Source organism: Photinus pyralis, unplaced genomic scaffold, assembly GCF_008802855.1.
Source record: "Photinus pyralis isolate 1611_PpyrPB1 unplaced genomic scaffold, Ppyr1.3 Ppyr1.4_LG2, whole genome shotgun sequence".
Classification (NCBI taxonomy): Eukaryota; Metazoa; Arthropoda; class Insecta; order Coleoptera; family Lampyridae; genus Photinus; species Photinus pyralis.
The window spans coordinates 7,929,504-7,948,152 of NW_022170403.1; the positions used below are offsets into that span (position 1 = coordinate 7,929,504).

Sequence of the window (18,649 nt, forward strand, 5' to 3'; positions counted from 1 at the left end):
TATCAGTCTCCGAGAAGCAGTTTATTATAAACAAATGTTGTCTGATTCCCGGATATGAATTTTGCTACGCTTGTGTTGAAGATTGCATCTACCAGAGGTAACGTAAATAATGATGTAGCTGGTATATATTTGGTTATTAAAGTGTGACACATAATAGGAATATTATTATTGCACGATCTACAATATACCGGATAATAAAAGAATATCGAAGTACTGGGATTGTTACCCCTTCGAAACGTTCCGGTGGTCATAACGCTGTTGCAAATGTGAGCTCTGACGATTGGCGGAATTGTGTGCAACACGTTACTAAGGAAGACAATAAGATGTGTAGATTGGATGGCCTAATGGACACACTTATAGAACCATTAATTATTTCACTCGGATCGGGGGACAGTGACAGTTTTAGTGAACTTTCGGAAGACGGTGACTAAATCGCTTATACATAAAGCAGTGAACTGTGCTGTTTAATAATATGACTATAATTCCATTGTTCTGAATTTGTTCAATCACTTAACATTTGTTGTAAATTGTAATGTGGATTGTGTAGTATTACAACTGATAAAAACATTTAAAATTATAATTCAAAATAATGTTTCAAAGACCAAAAAATGTATGCAGGATGATTACCTATTATCAATGTATTACCTATTTATTATAATTCGCTTTTAAAAGTATGATGTATGCATAATATAAAGGAGTTCCTACCAAATAATAACCCAAAAGCATAAATCATGAAATCTATCCAAATGTGAAAGAAAATCTCATCACGCAACCCACAATACATGTCTGTATAAAATGAGTCTATTATTTTTGTTACTAGATTCTAGTGACATTTCCAGTGTAAATCAGGTTTTTAAATCCGTCTTCCTAGTTAAAAAACAGAGTACACACGTTTTTTTATTATTCCTATTAGTGGAAAGAAAATTATATCTCTACGCCACTGAAGTGAGACGCTAATGATAACGGAAGTGGTGTGGTCACAGCTCAGAGATATTTGCAGATGTGTTCCACACTGACTCCCTGTACTGCGCAAACGCAAGCGCGCTAAAATTTGAATTTGCTTTAACGTGCCACCGTTTGTTTTGTTTATAATACCAGTTCCTGCTGACTTCCATATTACAAACCAAATTTCGCTGTATTTTCGGAAAGAATATGTTCTTCTTCTCGAATTAAAGCCTTCGGTCACTACTGTGAATTCCAGTTAAATACATTATAGCGCCGACTTGAAAGCAAACCTCTACTTTAGCTATCAGTCATGATCCTTGTAGTCTGGTTTTTTGTGATTCGTTCAGCACCGGACTCTCTCTTTACCATAGGTCAATGTTGGTCTGTAACGTTATTGCTGTAAGTAAATGTCATTAACTCTTTCTAATTAACTATTACAGTACTTTACTGAAGCAGTTTCCTAATATCGCCTTTGGCATATTCTATGACCATGCACTCCAAATGTAGATAACAACAAAATTCATCTTGATAAAATGGCATTTTCATATACCTACTACATATAATAGGTAAGCTAAATTATCTTCAATTATAACGTTTGCAGGTTATATGTATATTATTTACCCCTTACACTTGACAGCTGTACAAAAATTCAAATTTTAGCGCGCTTGCGTTTGCGCAGTACAGGGAGTCAGTGTGCAACACATCTGCAAGTGCTCAGAGATATAGCCCACATCTATATCTCTGTCACAGCTATAGTAAGTAAGCTGTGGTGTGGTACTTGAATCACAGCCAGAGCCACTTTTGGTTCCCGTGGTCTACGTTTGGCCAAGCATTTGATTCCCTCCATTAGTTTTCTAACTCAATGATGTAACTCTTAGACTATGAAAGAAAGAACTATAATCTATTGTATGGCGAGCGTCAAAATGGCAGCCATGGCCATTTCACACTTCGCGCTCTGGTCATCGCCCAATCTACTTATTCTCATATGTCTATGAATGAATCACGGTGGTATATACAGGAATACAGGTCGGAAACTCGAGCCCATTTCTATATGAGAAGTGAGGCTCTCAACGCAAATTCAAATTCTAGCGAGCTTGCGATTGCGCAAGGCGCTTTCTTTCGGTGATCCAAACGCGTTTGGATTGTCAAATCACGTTCTTTCGAAGTGTGATCTTATAATCATGATTGCTAAAATCGTGAACAAACTGAACATAAAAGTATTTTGACACAAATTCCTAACCTACAAATGCAAGGATATTTTTGCTCAAATGTTAGGTTAGTCAATATTTGTATAGCATAATCGTGCACGTGCTTCCACTTGTATTTAAATTATTTTCATAATCCAAACAAAAAATACGTAATTCGAATGCAAATGTGCGCTACGTAAACTTAACCAAACTTTGATTCAAATTCGGGCGTTCTTTCGTAAAACGTGATCCTACGAATCACGATCTCGAAATCGTGATTGCGAAGTAGCCGAAAGAAAGCGCCTGCAGTACCGAAGCAACCGAGGGAGTCAGGGTGCAACACATCTCTGAAAGTAATGAACTCGTAATGAATTCACCTTGGGTAGCCGCTTCTATGGAATTGTGGATTCAAGCAAACGGCCAAACCTAACCTTAGCATCTTATATCTGTTATTTATTTAATATGTATATATTTAGATGTATTTGTTTATACAATTTTTCGTTCCTGCATTAGTGGGGGTTTTAAAGTATCGCTTAAACATAAAGATGTAACTGTCCTAGTTAAAATAGCATAAAGGATCTGAAGAAATGGAATTTCAGCATGTTACAGAAGCCACAGGCTTATTACAGAATGGAATTTTGGTTGCAACAAATAAAGGGTGAGTTAAAGTTCTTTTTTTACTAACAGTTTTATAATATGGCATTTTTTAGATTAGTGTGTATGTCATTAACTGATGCAGTATCATCTGATTTAAATTTATCTGTAGAGGATTTAAAAACAGTGGCCGAGCAGTTAATATTACAAGACGAATTTCATAAAGAGGGATCTGAAAATGTCGCCTATTCATTTGCACACCCGCATTGTTCATCAGATACCACTCTGGATAGTGATGATCCTGCAAGCGATTGGGGACGAAATAAGCATATGTCGCAGGTACATGATAATTCACCAACTGTTATGCAAAACTATACAGATAAATTGACACATTTGAAAATTGATAAAAAACATTTACAAGCAGTTGTAATTGATCACTGTATGTCCAACGTGTCTGATTCCGATACGAATAGCGTTATTACAAATAATTTGAGCGATGGAACGACTGAAAGTTCAGCAGTAGATTTTGCGCACTCCGTAGGAGTAGACATTTCCATAGAAGCTAGTAAAATTTCTGCGAAAAGAAGAGGGGGATGGCCCAAAGGGCGCAAACGTAAGCCGCAGCTGTTACACTTACCGCCTAAAGCTCCAGCAACTGGATATAACCTGTACCTAAATGATATGCGCAAGCAATTCAAAGCAAGTTCACTTGCATTTCATGAAATTACCAAAATCATCGGAAATAAGTGGTCTAGTTTAAGTTTAGAGGAGAAGAAACCATATTTAGAGAGGGCAGAAGAAGACAAGAAGAGATATAGAGAAGAATTGCGAACTTACAGGCAGTCCGGATCATACCAGCTGTATCTCGCCAAGAAAAGAAAAGCAAGAGTTCAGAACAATGTCCTGTCTGAGAGTGATATGGATGCAACTGATGATATTGATGTGAGTATCAATATTGGAAAATTGCTGCTGAGCTTCCGTGTATCAGTACCAGTGGCGGCTTGTCAATAAGTGCTGCAGAGCTGCAGAACCGCCAAAAAATATGACAGAAAGCAGAAATAATCATACAAATATCTAACATAAAACACAAATCTTGAATAAGAAATAATTAATTTGAACGGGAAAATAAAACATATAATTACGCTAATGCGGCAAGTCAAATAAATACTAGAAGCGTTGTAACTACCCGTATCTTTAGTGATGATTATAACTTAGACGTTCAACTTGGAGGATCTGGCAGTATTTTGACTTACTGTTCGTTCTACTCCGCTTGTAATCGGTCACTTTCATAATATCGTTAAGTAAAGGAGAACCGTGCTGCACGGAGTGCAGATCGTAGCTTCTTAAGCGCACTTTTCAAATTCACGTTTTCCTTTTGATTTGCAGTTATCACTGTAACTGACAACTGTAGTTCATTTACCTACTTCAGCTCGTTCGGCTCGGCGACCGCGTATTGTAGTATTACATGACTATATATATAAATTATTTTTTTTCCATATATGCCATTTATTTTCTTAAATCGCCTACTCTGCAGCACACCCAATCATACATCTCACCAGCCGCCACTGATCAGTACTATCAGTTCGTCATATTTAATGGTAACGGAAATAACCTATTAAATTCATATGAATCAATTATGTAAACTTCTCTAATACTGCATTGCTGCACGTTCGACTTGCCTAGGCGTTTATAATTTTGATATTTACTTCACTTTTAACACATACCATGGTGTGTATCGTTTATCGTGACAGCACAAACTAATCAATAAGATATTTAAAACTGGAAATTTGTATGAAAATAGTTTATGACGGATTGTCATTATTGACAGACCGATATCAATTTGTTTATTTGTCACGACTTGTGTTGATGACGTAATTTTTGTGTCTCTATCATTTTAAATGCATTGAAGAGAGAATCACATTTATGAAGTCATTTTCAGCACCAGTGAAACAAAGTATAGCTAATTTCAAATTCTTATTTAGGATGAAGATAATGAGGAATTGTACTGTAGAACGTGCGATCAATGGTTTCACAATTTGCACAACAAGCGTGAGCATCTTCAGGGACGACAACATGTTCAAGCTGTTGTTGGTGATATGAAACTAGAGTTAGGAGTGGAATATTATAACAAGTGTATGGTTGGTACCACCTGTCCTTCTGTAAACGAAATTACTTTAGGAGCGACGGCCGATCAGAATCAATATGCTACAAGTCAGCGTAGTGTTTCGGAATCAATGTCTAATTTGATGACTGTTATAACAAGTAAGTGTTCATAGATTTTATTTATTTATATCATATAAATTGTAAAATGTAGGTCGTGAGAAGGAGATCAAAACATTACATATGAGAGTATCAGAATCAAAGGCAGAGAATGAAGCACTTTACAATCAACTTTGTTCGCTAAGGGAGAGAGAGGCTACTTTAGTATCAGAACTAAGTTCCTTAAAGAAGTTGGAGGATGATATGGAAATGAAAATGTTTGAACTTTGGAAAGTACCTAGTTTGTTTGTTACTACCGAATTAACTTTAAACTGCTCTGAAAATTAATGTATTGGTTAACTGTTTTTATGTGAAATGATACATATTCTAGTCATAAAAGGGGGTTGGTACCAGCATAAATTTACTTGAACACAATAGTAATATAATTTACTATCAATAGTGGTTTTCGTGTCATGTAAAGTTACTTCAAAACGACATGAGTTATTGGACAGAAATCCTTGTTCAAAAGAACGAATTTAGGCAATGGTTATGTCATATATCATAGGTAGTGCTGGTCGATAAATGAAATTGTTATTGATTTATCGATAAATCTGTTTAGTCCGATAATTATCGATAACTTTTGATAATGATCATAATCAATTATTATTGACACCTGTCGAAAATTGTCAATGTCCGATAAGTATGGATTAATTGATAAATAGTGATAACAATCGAAAGAAAACTTTTAATACGTTTTCATAAATCTTATCGATATAAATCTATTCCCAATAAGTATAACTATATCATCCATGCTTAGACTCGCTAACATTTTTCCTTTTTTGGTATTGATATTGCGAGAGATAATTTAAATAAAGACAGGATCTCTTGAAAAATATTAAAACAATTTTAGGTTTTTTGAAATCAAAGGTGATCAAGTAGACGATAATTCTCAAGAATTTGGCACGTCCTTCAATAACTTTTGTTAAAGGTTAAGGTATTAGTTTTTAACAGAAACAGTAATTAAGCATAATAATTCAGATCAACCAGCATGAAGTATGTTGTGATTTGAGATCATATTTTGTAAGTGTCATGCCAACTCCGCAATGCCCTTAAGAGGATTGGAGGCCACCTGAGTTTTTAACGCTTAAACAAACAGGCCCCTTACGTCTCCATCGGACGTGTTACCACAATTCTCATTTCAGTGTAATCTTCCATCTATCTGCGTAAATTCATCTCTGTCACACAAATAGTGTTGCATAAAGCGCAGTTTAGACGCTACTATCTTGGCTTCGATAAATCGTAACGATCTGATTGACCAATTTATCGTTCAATAAATCGAAAGAGTGCGTACTGTTTACATGTAACGATTTCTTGTTCCAATCTCATTGTCGATCACGGTTTAATACAGTTTTTATTTTTTTACTTTTCAACTTGTCTTTTGGTTCTGTCCACTAATATAAATTATACTCGCATTTTATTGCTTACATTGCTTGCTTACAATAGACTCTTAATCTCGATTATGATTTATGAGTAGCCATGTGTCGCTAAATATTTTTTTTGGGTGGCCAAACTTGATCGCCACTCGCCAAATGTAAAACGTGTGCGCTAGAGACAGTCTAAGTAGCCCAAATGGATACAAAAATGGTTCACGTCGGCAACATTAATCACAAATCGTAGCGATAAATCGCTGTTATTGTTTACACGTTCCAATTTATCGCTACGATTCGCAGAAATTGAAGCCGGCCGCCATCAACCATCCAATCCAATTCCAATTCCGATAAATCGCTACAATCCTCTGTTCACGCGCAACGATAAATCGTAACGATTCGATCGTTACGATAAATTGTTACAATTTATCGTAGCGTCTAAACCGCGCTTAATAGGCGCGTCCTAGTAGCATGCGCTTTTTACACTGTGGCAACACTGCTGCGCTTTGACATTTGAGTGATCAAAGCAAAATACAAAGGTTAGATCAAGTTCAACTTTTACAGAATTTGCAACAAAAATGATAGCTTTAGTTTGAATCCTAATTGCTTTTGAAATTGAGGCTCGCCTCTATGGCCTCCCATAATAAATAAAAGTGTGGTAATAAGAAATAATTATTTTATTAATTAGTCTGAATAAAATGTCTTTCAAATCCACATTTCCAATAGTAACCATATTCAGTATGCATAGCTTAAACTGAAGGTTCCTCAAATGGTTCATGAAGTCATAGTTACAATTACATATTGCTTATACTCAGTATACAATGCATAAAATAATTAAAAATATCAATTTTGGGAAATAAAATATGATCCAATCGCTGTACTAGTGAACTGCAATTGTTTAATAGGTCTTTTTGGTATAATATGTGGTCTGTCCTCGGAACAAGATATAAAGACAGAGGACGCATACGCTACAATAACGTGAATGTTTGTTTTGCACCAACTTAACCTCTACGTTTGACAGTGAGAGGCCGAAAGGTAAATATTAGTGCACTACTTTTTCCCATTTCAAAAGGGCAAATTATTAAACCCAATTGAATAAGTTTTAAACTACAAAATGAGCTAAAACTGTAAACTGTAAATAATTAAAATAATAATTTAGTTTTAAGGTGCTAAAAACAAAGGTTGATGTACCTCCAAATAAATTGTCAATAAAAAAAATGCAGAAATCACATTTGTAGAAATAAACAGAAATACTCTCAAAAATGCTACAGCGTTGCCGTCGTGACATACTAACTAACTAACTAAATTTTCATATTAAGCTGTTTAATTTCGACTTATAGTTGTTTGTTTTTCACAATTCGTATAAATTTTTAAAAATCATCTTGTGAAATGTGACAAGTTTGCTTTTAAGAATTGAGGCATCTTGAGGATCTGTCACCTAAATTTGACCAGTCAATTAGAGTTGTTTTAATAGAGCAGATTAGCTAGGTATTCTTATTCAACAGGTTAGATAGGAAACAATGTTAAAGCCGAAATTATCACTTTGAACATTGATATGACACATTAATAAACTTAATGAACAAAATACAATGCCATTACAGCCACTTAATGTTTGACACAGTTTACAACCTGTAGGAGTGATTATTAATATGAGATTCTACAGTAACTGGAAGCACTACTTGTGGCCGTTGAGCTTGCAAAAGTGAACAAAAACACCAATAAACCACAATAATTTATTAAAACCTCGAACGCATTTCAACAACAACAAGGCTGTCATCATTAGTGAACAACAACAGCAGTTGTTGGCTGATGATGACAGCCTTGCTGTTGAAACGCGTTCGAAATTTTTATGTTTTATTGTGTTTATTGGTGTTTTTGTTTCACTTTTGCGTGAGATTCTACAGTTACCTGATTTCTATTTTTGTAGTAAAAGGATTTTGTTCTTCTCTTAATTTTTACATTTTGTCCTGAATCTTATTATTATGTGGGATGTAGATAGTTTCAGGTAGAACTCGCAACTATTCGCAAAAACCATCCAGCAAATATGTTTGCTTTCAACAAAGATCAAATTGGAATATGTATCATTAAAGATAAAAAGTAAACTGCATACTATCATGTTTGAAAATGTATGTAAAAGCTTTCACCGCTCTCATATTTCTTAATTATTAGGTAACAGCATGTCTTTATAGGTAGGTACATGTTAAGAGTGAATTCTTCAAAGTTAATTTAATTTTGGTATATAGAAAATATTTTATTAATAGCGTTGTTAAAAGTAAATGTGTGTACCAAACACAAAGGTTTACACAGTCTGTGATATGCTTAGATGCAAGAGTGATGATAGAATTCTTTTCATATCGGAATTTAGAAGACCAAATTACTCCTTACATTTTATAGTAATGTACAATATTTACTTCATGTAATGATGTAAAAAAACATAATTGTCTAACTGCTTTGTATAAATTATTGGAAACATAATAAATATAATTTAAATATCTGATTACGGCAGAACATTTTGAATCAATTATAGTGATTATTTTTTGACGTTTCTCGAAACCAATAGAAATCAATTTCAGTCATTCTAATACGTTCTAGCCAATCAAAACATTATTATAGTGGGAATAATCCAAGGTTGTTTTATTAGAAAGGTTGTCTGGTAACTCTAAACCAATAGAATGCTTGCATTTTGAAGGCGGGAAAACGTCATCCAGAATTCACATTTAAAATTGCTCATAGGTTACAATGCTAATAAAAGGGGTAAAAAATTTAGTTTTTGCAGTATATTTTTGGATTTATATGGGTATATGTATATGGGGGTGGTTTTTATATTGGAAATCTTGGAAGTTTATCGACTTCCACCTTTTAAAGCAATCAAAGTATTGCAAAAATGAGTGTGGTGCGTAAGCTGTTTTACATTGCACGAGGACTTGTGAAAATGTAATCAAATTAATTTTAGAGGTGGAAATGGATAAAATTCCGCGTTCTACAAAATAGGAACCACCCCTATGTACCAATACCTAGCCTTTGGGATTTAAAACTCTAAACATTCTTTAGCGGATGACGCCAAATAAAATGCTGTTGCGTTTTATGGAATATGTATATTTATGTCTTACTAACCTATCATAGCACATTTTATATCTGTGATACGCGGGCATAAAGTACCACTTTATGCCCTAGGGCATTAAGTATCACCATAGTAACTCATTTATACTTAATGAGAAAACAAACAAATATTTGCAGGTCATTGAAAATTAGAAACGTCAATTATTAATTGCCAATACCTACTAAATCACAAGATTGGCCTTATTTCGTATAGTTTCTGGAACTTCTTGCTCATTCACGATGAATTGAATTATTTAAAATTACATTTGGCGTTTGGATGGTTTCAGTCACATTAACAAATTCGAACCACGCATACTCGATCAAACATAATGAATTATTTTGTAAACGAATTTTGACGAAGAAAACTATTTGAAAACATAAAATTGTGTATGTACCACGGGCATAAATTGATGTTTATACTCTCGGGCGACTAAAAAGCTCTCGGGCCATAGGCCCTCGAGCTTTTTAACTCGTCGCCCTCGAGAATATAAACATCACTATTATGCCCTTAATACATAAATAACTATTATAGTATGTACAAAATAGTAACCGAAGTGCACACGGCGAGCTCTGTCGTTGGGGTGAGCCCAGATGCAGGTCTTCTGATTTATGGAGTGTGGCGCGAGGTCGAGTTGGAAAGGCGACCTGGTTCTGCAGGTGGAAAGCTTTTTGTTTCTTGAAGTGCAGTCGAAGCAGAAATTGCGATGCACTTTGCAGAGTTCGTGGCTCTGGTTTTAAACGTTTGCGGCCAGGGACGCTATACGCTTTCATCGGTTGGTCGTTTTGACCAATGAGGGCGCCGCACGTTTTAGTTTGCTGCCGGATGTGAAACATTTTCTTACCCATTCTTTAAGAACGGTAGGGTCCTTTGGAAACGTAAAAACCGAGATTTTATTTACACCAGGATGAAGAATTTTAGTGTCACCGCCACTCATCTAAAAAAATACTTAATTATAACATACAAAAGTGCATATAATTGATTAACTAACCTTTCAATCACGGCTATGAAAACCCACAAAATTCACAAACTAAATGTCTTTATATTCCACCAAACAGGTATCTACAGCTAAAATATGTCCTTATGCACTTCAAAATTCAACAAATTTTAAACAAATAAACTATAACTCAAGAAAAATAAGCACCCGCGCGACTACAAACAACGTTGAACGTCAATGTCAGAATTCTCGATGACGTATACATTCCGTCCCTCCTGCTTCCGCCCACATAGTTACCAGGTAACCTTTGAAACAATATAACCTTGGGAATAATCTACTTACAAATTCCCAGCGAGAATTTTTCAATGTACATTGTTTTTATTGAATGACAACCATATGGCAACTAATTTTCTTGATCTGACGCGTCTGTCATAAATTTTCAAGAAGCTCGTAAAATGAATCGCAAACGTTTTAGTGAATCATCAGTCGATGAAATATGTAATATAATCATTGTAAGTAAATGTAAGTGCATTTAAGTATATGTACAGGGTGACAATTTGAAAACTTACCACCCCCCATATCTTAGTAAATAAACGAGATATTTAAAAAAATCAAAATCTGTTTCGGTAATTCGGAGGGGGAATCACAATGACATAGTTGGCGACGCACCCCCTCACACCCCCTGCGCCCCAGCCACCCCAACTTTTAAATCTTAAATAGTGACCCCCATGTGTGATACGTCGTTGGAAAGCTCTGAAAAAATGCTTTCCAACCATACCAAATAGCATTACATTTAGGTTGGTAATTATCGTGCAAATCAAAAAATAAACATGGAAAATCGTAGCTAACTTGAACTTCCAAAGCCGACTCGACAGCAACTCATTTTTGATCGCCAGTTATAATCTATTCTCAAACTCTTGTCGAACCTTTTCAAATGTTTGTTTTGCAATATTTCGACATTCTTGAATTATTCTGTCTTAGTTCGTCTATGTTCGCCGGTTGCGTTTTAAATACGACAGATTTCAAATGTATCATATTAGTTTATTTTTTGATTTGCATGATAATTACTAACCTAAATGTAATGCTATTTGGTATGGTTGGAAAGCATTTTTTCAGAGCTTTCCAACGACGTATCACACATGGGGAGTCACTATTTAAGATTTAAAAGTTGGGGTGGCTAGGGTGCAGGGGGTGTGGGGGGGTGCGTCGCCAACTATGTCATTGTGATTCCCCCTCCGAATTACCAAAACGGATTTTGATTTTTTTAAATATTTCGTTTATTTACTAAGATATGGGGGGTGGTAAGTTTTCAAATTGTCACCCTGTATGTACACTACCCTAATAAGCAACGCGTCTGTTTGGAAACAATTCCAATTATTTTGCGACGAAATGAGGGGCTATAAATTGGAAGAAAAAACAAAACTAGTCATTATTTTGAAGGACTAATGGGTTTAATATGCGAAGAAACAGAATGGAGAAGACTATAAAGAAAATCTTAAAAGTGATTTTGATTGTAACGTCAAAAAATAATCTATCGAATACCACACGAGAGTTCCATAAATTAGATAATAATTCTCCAGGTCTTTTCTCAAACTTGTTGCCATTTGGCAATGCCGGTGCTGGGTTTAGGACACTTCGCCGAATGCCCACAACGCCGACACGATTTTTTGAAGGTCCATATCGCCGACTAGGGACACTACGCCGACGGACACTACGCCGACCGTGCCCACATCGTCGACAAGTATGCAAGGGACACAACGCCGACCATGCCCACTTCGCCGACGGACACTACGCCGATCGTGCCCACATTGCCGAAACGTGTGCAAGGGACACTAAGCCGAACGTGACCACAAGGCCGACTGTTCGAAAATCCAGGCCCCTCATACTCTGTCCAGTGTATGAATTTTAAAAAGTTTAAAAAACATGTCCTAAACCTACAATCCAAAGCTGCTTTGCTTCACACTCCGTCCAGTTTGATTAAGAATTTTCGTATGAGTCTGTAGTTCGAAAAAAGTTTAAAAAAATATTCTGAACCTACAATAACCTAACGTCAAAAGCTACTTGGTGTTGCACACCGTCCAGCTTGATTAAGAAGTGTTGTATGAGTCGACGTTATGGTCACGTTCGGCGTAGTGTCCCTTGTTCACTTGTCGGCGATGTGGGCACGGTCGGCGAAGTGGGCATGGTCGGCGTTGTGTCCCTTGCACACTTGTCGACGATGTGGGCACGGTCGGCGTAGTGTCCCTAGTCGGCGATATGGACCTTCAAAAAATCGTGTTGGCGTTGTGGGCATTCGGCGAAATGTCCCGGTCTCTAAATCCCAAGAGCCTAATGCCTACTAACAATTTATTTACCTTGCTAGATAGATAAAATATTTCTAATGTAATATCTGACATTAAGCAAGGTTTCATGTCTCTATAATCCGAGGTATTTGGGGCTGTTGGTACGTACCTTGGATTACGAACAACGTAGGTTATAGACCAAGAGCTCACGTATAAAAAACCGCATGATAATTTATTTACTTATTTTTTTATTTATTTATTATCCATCTCTTGTTCCGGGCCCTCAACAGGCCAATTACAGAGTGACCCGCATAATGCTTTTTAGAGGTGCCTCTGCAGAAGGTCTTAAGTTGTCCTTACTACTCCGGTATTTACCTTACAAATTAGGAAAACCTAATTCGGAGTAGCCGGCAGAATGCTCGAAACTGGTCTAAGGTAATTCACATCTCTGAACAGATGAAAAATTCACCTCAACCATAGAGTAAATTTTACTCTATGATACAGTATAGGTAGAGAAAAATAAAATCTAGCATCGAATACTAGCCTACTAATTATACATTGGAATGCTAGTAGTGAATAAAATATAATATAATAGTTATTTGTGTACCAAGGCCGTAAAAGTGATCTTTTTTGGCCGAAGCTGCTGTTTGTGGCCGAGGCGGTAGCCGAGGCCGCAATTCAGATGAGGCCTAACAAATCACTTTTGGCCAAGGCGCACACAACATTTTTTAGGCAATCATCAAAAAAGAATTCAAAAATTTGCTCATAATAGTTATTTGTTTCATTAGTACAAAAAATGTCAGTTTTCGGGACGAGGAAGAGAGTTCCGAGTCCCGAAAACGCATTTTTTGTACGAATAAAACATAAAATTTTTTCTCCAACGCCCTTTACTTCAAATTATATTCGAATTTAGATTCAGTTACCGTTTCACTACTATAGTATAAGAACTTCTGCTTTCTTGTCCTCACGTGTCATGCCACTCTAGTTTTTAGGTTAACTTATAACCTATTCGTTTTTACCTCTTACTTCTCACCTCTCGCGACTTTGTAGGGAGCAAATCTTGAGGTAGCATGTTCTGCCGTTTCTATAATCTCTGGCGGAGTGCAATCCATGTCGCTATCAGTTTCAGTCATTTTATTGTATAAACAATTAATATTGTTATATTTTGTATTGAAATAAAAAACTTACCATACAGTTTTTTAATTAAAATTAATTGCAATTAACTTTTTCAAATTTTGAATTCAAAATGACAGTTAATAGTGCAATTGGTCTGAAGTAGATGGCGTTACGCGCGACGGCGGGTTGTCTACGTATTAAAATTACGTTCACGGAATAATTTTCAATACATGTACATTCGTATAGGTAACATCATTATTTGCATTGAATCTGCAAAAATATTTGATTTGTATGTATAGAAATATCTTACAACCTGCAATGTAAAACGATGTCAATGTGACATATCTCCGTGATTGTAATTTTTTAATTGGCCAACTTTCAAGGTCAATTTCTTTTTGGTACTAGGTCCAAAAGTATCCACTTTTTGTACAGTTGCCATGGTGAAAGCGATTAATCCGCAAAACGTCAATTTTAGGTACCGAACACTGTCACAAAATAGCGTCTTATTCAGGTGGTTGGAGAAAAACATATTTTTTCTGAAAATCATAGCTATCTTAGACAATTAAAACCAAGCATTTCCTGTCATATGTAATAAATTATAATTAGCATCTTTGCGTGTGTTGTGCGTATCAAAATGGGTGATAGCGACAGTTCAGATACCCAAAATGAAATTTTGGAAGCTGCAAGCGTTGCGACCCTAAGTAATAGGTATGATATAAGAGCAGGCGTTTGAGAGTAAAAGTACAATCGCTAACTTCCTCCGCTGCACAAGATTTTAATAATGTCAAATGCAATAGGTCCTTCGTAACTGTGGCTTCCAAGACCTTATAGTTAACATGCTGTACAATTATTAGAAACCTGATTATTGCTGGTGATTCTTCGTATAATAATGTAAGCAATAACATCTTCCTCATGTTTTGGTTCTACACTTCAAAAAGGTCTGCAAGCAGCAAAACGTCAAACTATAATTTTAAATGTGAACATTGTGATTATGCAAAATGGTGTGAAACATTCCTACAAGTCCGAAAATGAAAAAAACGCACGTGGATGGCTCAATCCTTGATGGGGCGAGACCAGATAGACGCTTTGTATCAAACAGATTACTGTTTCTCCCACATCAGTTTCAAATAAGTAAAGTTTGACAGAAGCGTACAATAAAGTGAAACTTTATGGCCGCAAAAGCGACCATAAAATCAACGCTTTTGTGATGATAGCCTAAAAATATATTTTTCATATAAACAGGGAAAATTGGAAAAATAAAACCCGCATCTTTTTCAATAATCTGTGATGCCATGGAATTTTATAATACAAAAACTACGCCAATATCCGTCATGCCATATGGAATGTCTGCTATAAAACAAATCAAATTCTATGCCATGGAATTTTCTAAAACAAAAAGATATATCAATTATAGCAGCAGTTCGAAATTGATTTTATGATCGACTTGGTTACTGTATTAGAGTTAATGGTGACTTATTCGAACATATATTGTAAATTGTTATATTAGGAAACCGTTTTTAGTAATTTCTTTATGTTTAATGCGCTGTTTTAACAATAATACTTTTTGATAGAAATTGATTTGTTTTGTAGCAGACATTCCATGGCATGATACAATAAATATAAGATATGATATTGCGCATGTAGGAGGAGTTATGAATCACGTGTGTGACGTCACGCGGTGAATTTCAAATTAAATATAATTACATGTCAGTGTAGATTTTGGTGCTTTTTTGGAATTTGTGAATCAGTTTTCAACAAAATGAGGTGTTCCGTGGTTGGATGTACCACAGCTAATGGATCAAAACAGTTTTCAAGCAATCTAATGCTTTTCCGGTTCCCGAATGATCAAAATTTTCAAAAACGTTGGGTGTTACCTTGTAACCGGCCAGGTCACATTAATGTGAAAACTACCAGAGTATGTTCGAAACATTTTGACGAGTCGTCTTATGAACGGAATTTGCGGTTTGAACTACTGGGCTATACCGCCCGAAATCGTCCACTGTTGAAACCAGATGCCGTACCATTTCTCAATTTGCCACTGGGGAACTCAAAGGATGTGAAAGGGGAATCGGCCCGAACCAGTCGCATTAATAAAAGAAATAGGTCAAAATTAGTTGCGACTCTCCTACAAACCAAGTAAGTTTCTTGTTTTGGTGTATTAGAAATTGGTTTAGAGACGTTTTCCAGTACGAACACTGATGCTGACAACAGAGACGAGATAATTCCAAATTAAAAGAAGAAAATGAAATTTTTCACAGGTTTTTCACCACCACTGAAATCTGTATATTGAAACATCCTTATAAGCGAGTAACATGGACAATTGAAGATATTTCGAAAGCTATTATCCTTGATTCAGCTGGTACAAGAGCCTATAGGTTGTTACGGAAAAAAGGATACCCTCTGCCAGCAGTGTCAGCGCTTAGAGCATGATTTAAAAAAATTCAATTAATGCCTGGAATATTAAAGAAGGTAGTAATAATAGTGTTTGACTCCATCTCATATCTCAGTGTTCACGAGATTAGTAATTTAATTATGTGTACTTGTTTATTTAATATTTTGTAAATAACTTGAGACTATTCTAATAACAAACATGTCTTTTTTTGTACCTACTCCTTTACACTTCCTGATGTCCGATTTACTTTTTAAATTCTATATTACCAATTTATCTAGCAATAAAGAACAATAATTCAATATATTTTTATCTGATCGAATACCGTTTTTGAATCTAGTATAATTCCAATATTTTATATTAGTCATTTCGTTTTTAATATCTACTCCACAATGTTTAGATACTTTAGCATAAGTAGGTATCTTACCATATTATGGAAAACGCCTGCATTTCCTCTTTTTATGGTGCGCTTAATTATAGCTTATAGCATTTTTAAAGATGGTCTTTAACGATCTCTTGATATTTTTCGGCATATTTTGCGTTTAGGTTTTATAATTTCAACTCTCTTTTTCCCCTAAACCATTATAATTAAGAAATTTTAGTGTTTGTAGTAGAATTAAGAAAAAAAATCTGGCTTTGAATTCAAATTTGATCACCGCGTGACGTCATGCGTGAACTGGACGAATTTGGAACGGCAATCTAGCATATCTTGTTTTATTTATATCATGATTCCATGGTATGACGGATATTGGCGTAGTTTTTGTATTATAAAATTCCATGGCATCACAGATTATTGAAAAAGATGCGGGTTTTATTTTTCCAATTTTCCGTCTTTATTATGCAACAAATTGAAAACTAATACGGTTGATTGACGTAAAAAATTTTTTTCTACAAAAAAACCTTTTTACATTTTTGCTCTAAAATAATTTGGGGAGCCAATAACGGCATGTTATTAATTTTACATTGAAATCCCTATGATGCGTGACGCAAGTCACCACCCTGTATACTCTTCGTAAGGTAGATATACCCTTTTATCATATAACATGTATGATCTAAGGCCTACAACAACGCCACATCACAAGATTGTTAATTGTAATTCATTCCTCAAACGAGTACGCAATCCATCATTCCATTTAAATTTAAAATTTTTCAAGTACCTATATAGGTATACCAGTACCAGTAGCACCCTGCCGAAGAGAATTGATGAAAGTGAGATAAAACTTAGCTAATAGATTTCACATATGGTTTATACTCATTAAAGATGATCCCAGCCTACTTAACTACTACGACCTTCGTTACTATGTATTTGCCTCTGTCTCATTTCTTTTTGTCGAATTTTTATGCCATATGCAAAATGTTGACTGAAATACAAAATTATTTTAAAAGAAGGGAAGGCAATAGAAGATTCTTTTTTAATGGGTAGGTATAACAAAAATCTTAATCCTGGTCACGCGTAATAAGTGATGTACACAAAGCAATATAAATAATGTCTTTATTAAACAAAATACGATACCTTTTACAACCATGTGTATGATTTAATTTCTGGATTATACTTGAGACTGTCTACATTTTGTATCAACCCCTTTTCTGATGAACAAAAGTGTTTTAGAATGGTAGATGTGAGACCACAATCAGATAGGTTCTCTTTGCTGAAAACTGAAAATCCAGAAGTATTGCTATCAGTTTCTATTTTTTCAGTTTCCCCTAATTTACTAAACGCCATTGAAGAGGTAATATGTCCGAAAGTAGCAGTAAAGCTTTGGTCTTGTGGGTTTAATTCAGACAAATTATGTATAATATGTGGTAGAATAGGTCCATTTAACTCTAAAGAAAAATAAGACACATTATCGATTAATATTTTGGTTTCTTTTACTTTCAAAGTTGATAAGGTTGCACCTTGAAAGGCAATTGGTGACAGAAGAGTCGGAGGGATACCTGCTAAAGAACCGGTGATACTTGTAGCACTTTTGCAATTAATAAGAAAATTATATAGACCATGAACTTCCATCCCTTGTATTAGAACTAAACTTCCTTCACTATTATCTACCTCACATTCTGTTTTACGATGACGTTGTTTTTCAGTATAACTTATTTGTTTTCTATCCTCTGCATTTATGCCCATACTTGCAAGCCACTTCTCTTCAGATCCTTCATCATCAGAACCGTCACCTTTATCTTTCGTGCCAGACTTTACTTTTAAAGGCATTGAAAATTCAATTTCCTCTTGCCTTAGCAACTGTCTAAATCCATACGTTGTAGGAGTTATTAACGCAACCATTTCTGCATGGCCACATATTCCAGCAGCCCTAAATAATACTGTAAAAGTATTGGTACAAACATAGAAAAATGGACATTGTCGGGTTCGTAACAATTGAAATAATGAACGCAAACCATCAGACCATGCCATATGTAAATTGTCACGCATTGCAGCCGTTGTAACAAAACTTGGGCCTGAAGAAGATTGTGCTTGCGTGCG

The 18,649-nt window shown here is 35.4% G+C and overlaps 2 protein-coding genes across 3 annotated transcripts; one reads left to right on the forward strand and one right to left on the reverse strand.

The window, feature by feature from the left end:
* The first annotated feature begins 2,406 nt into the window (after window positions 1-2,406).
* LOC116163434 lies at window positions 2,407-8,873 on the forward strand. Of its 2 annotated transcripts, none has more exons than XM_031477343.1 (4): window positions 2,407-2,790; window positions 2,843-3,065; window positions 4,709-4,988; window positions 5,041-8,873. In XM_031477343.1, the coding sequence occupies exons 1-4, from the start codon at window positions 2,720-2,722 to the stop codon at window positions 5,271-5,273; spliced, it is 807 nt and encodes a 268-aa protein (XP_031333203.1). In that variant the 5' UTR covers window positions 2,407-2,719; the 3' UTR covers window positions 5,274-8,873. The 2 variants fall into 2 exon arrangements, with proteins under 2 accessions (XP_031333203.1, XP_031333202.1); XM_031477342.1 differs by having other exon boundaries at window positions 2,410-2,790; window positions 2,843-3,668; window positions 5,041-8,872.
* Window positions 8,874-17,648: 8,775 nt separating this feature from the next.
* Window positions 17,649-18,638, reverse strand: LOC116164261 (protein downstream neighbor of son homolog). Its single transcript, XM_031478406.1, has one exon. The coding sequence runs from the start codon at window positions 18,596-18,598 to the stop codon at window positions 17,690-17,692; it is 909 nt and encodes a 302-aa protein (XP_031334266.1). The 5' UTR covers window positions 18,599-18,638; the 3' UTR covers window positions 17,649-17,689.
* Window positions 18,639-18,649: the final 11 nt, after the last annotated feature.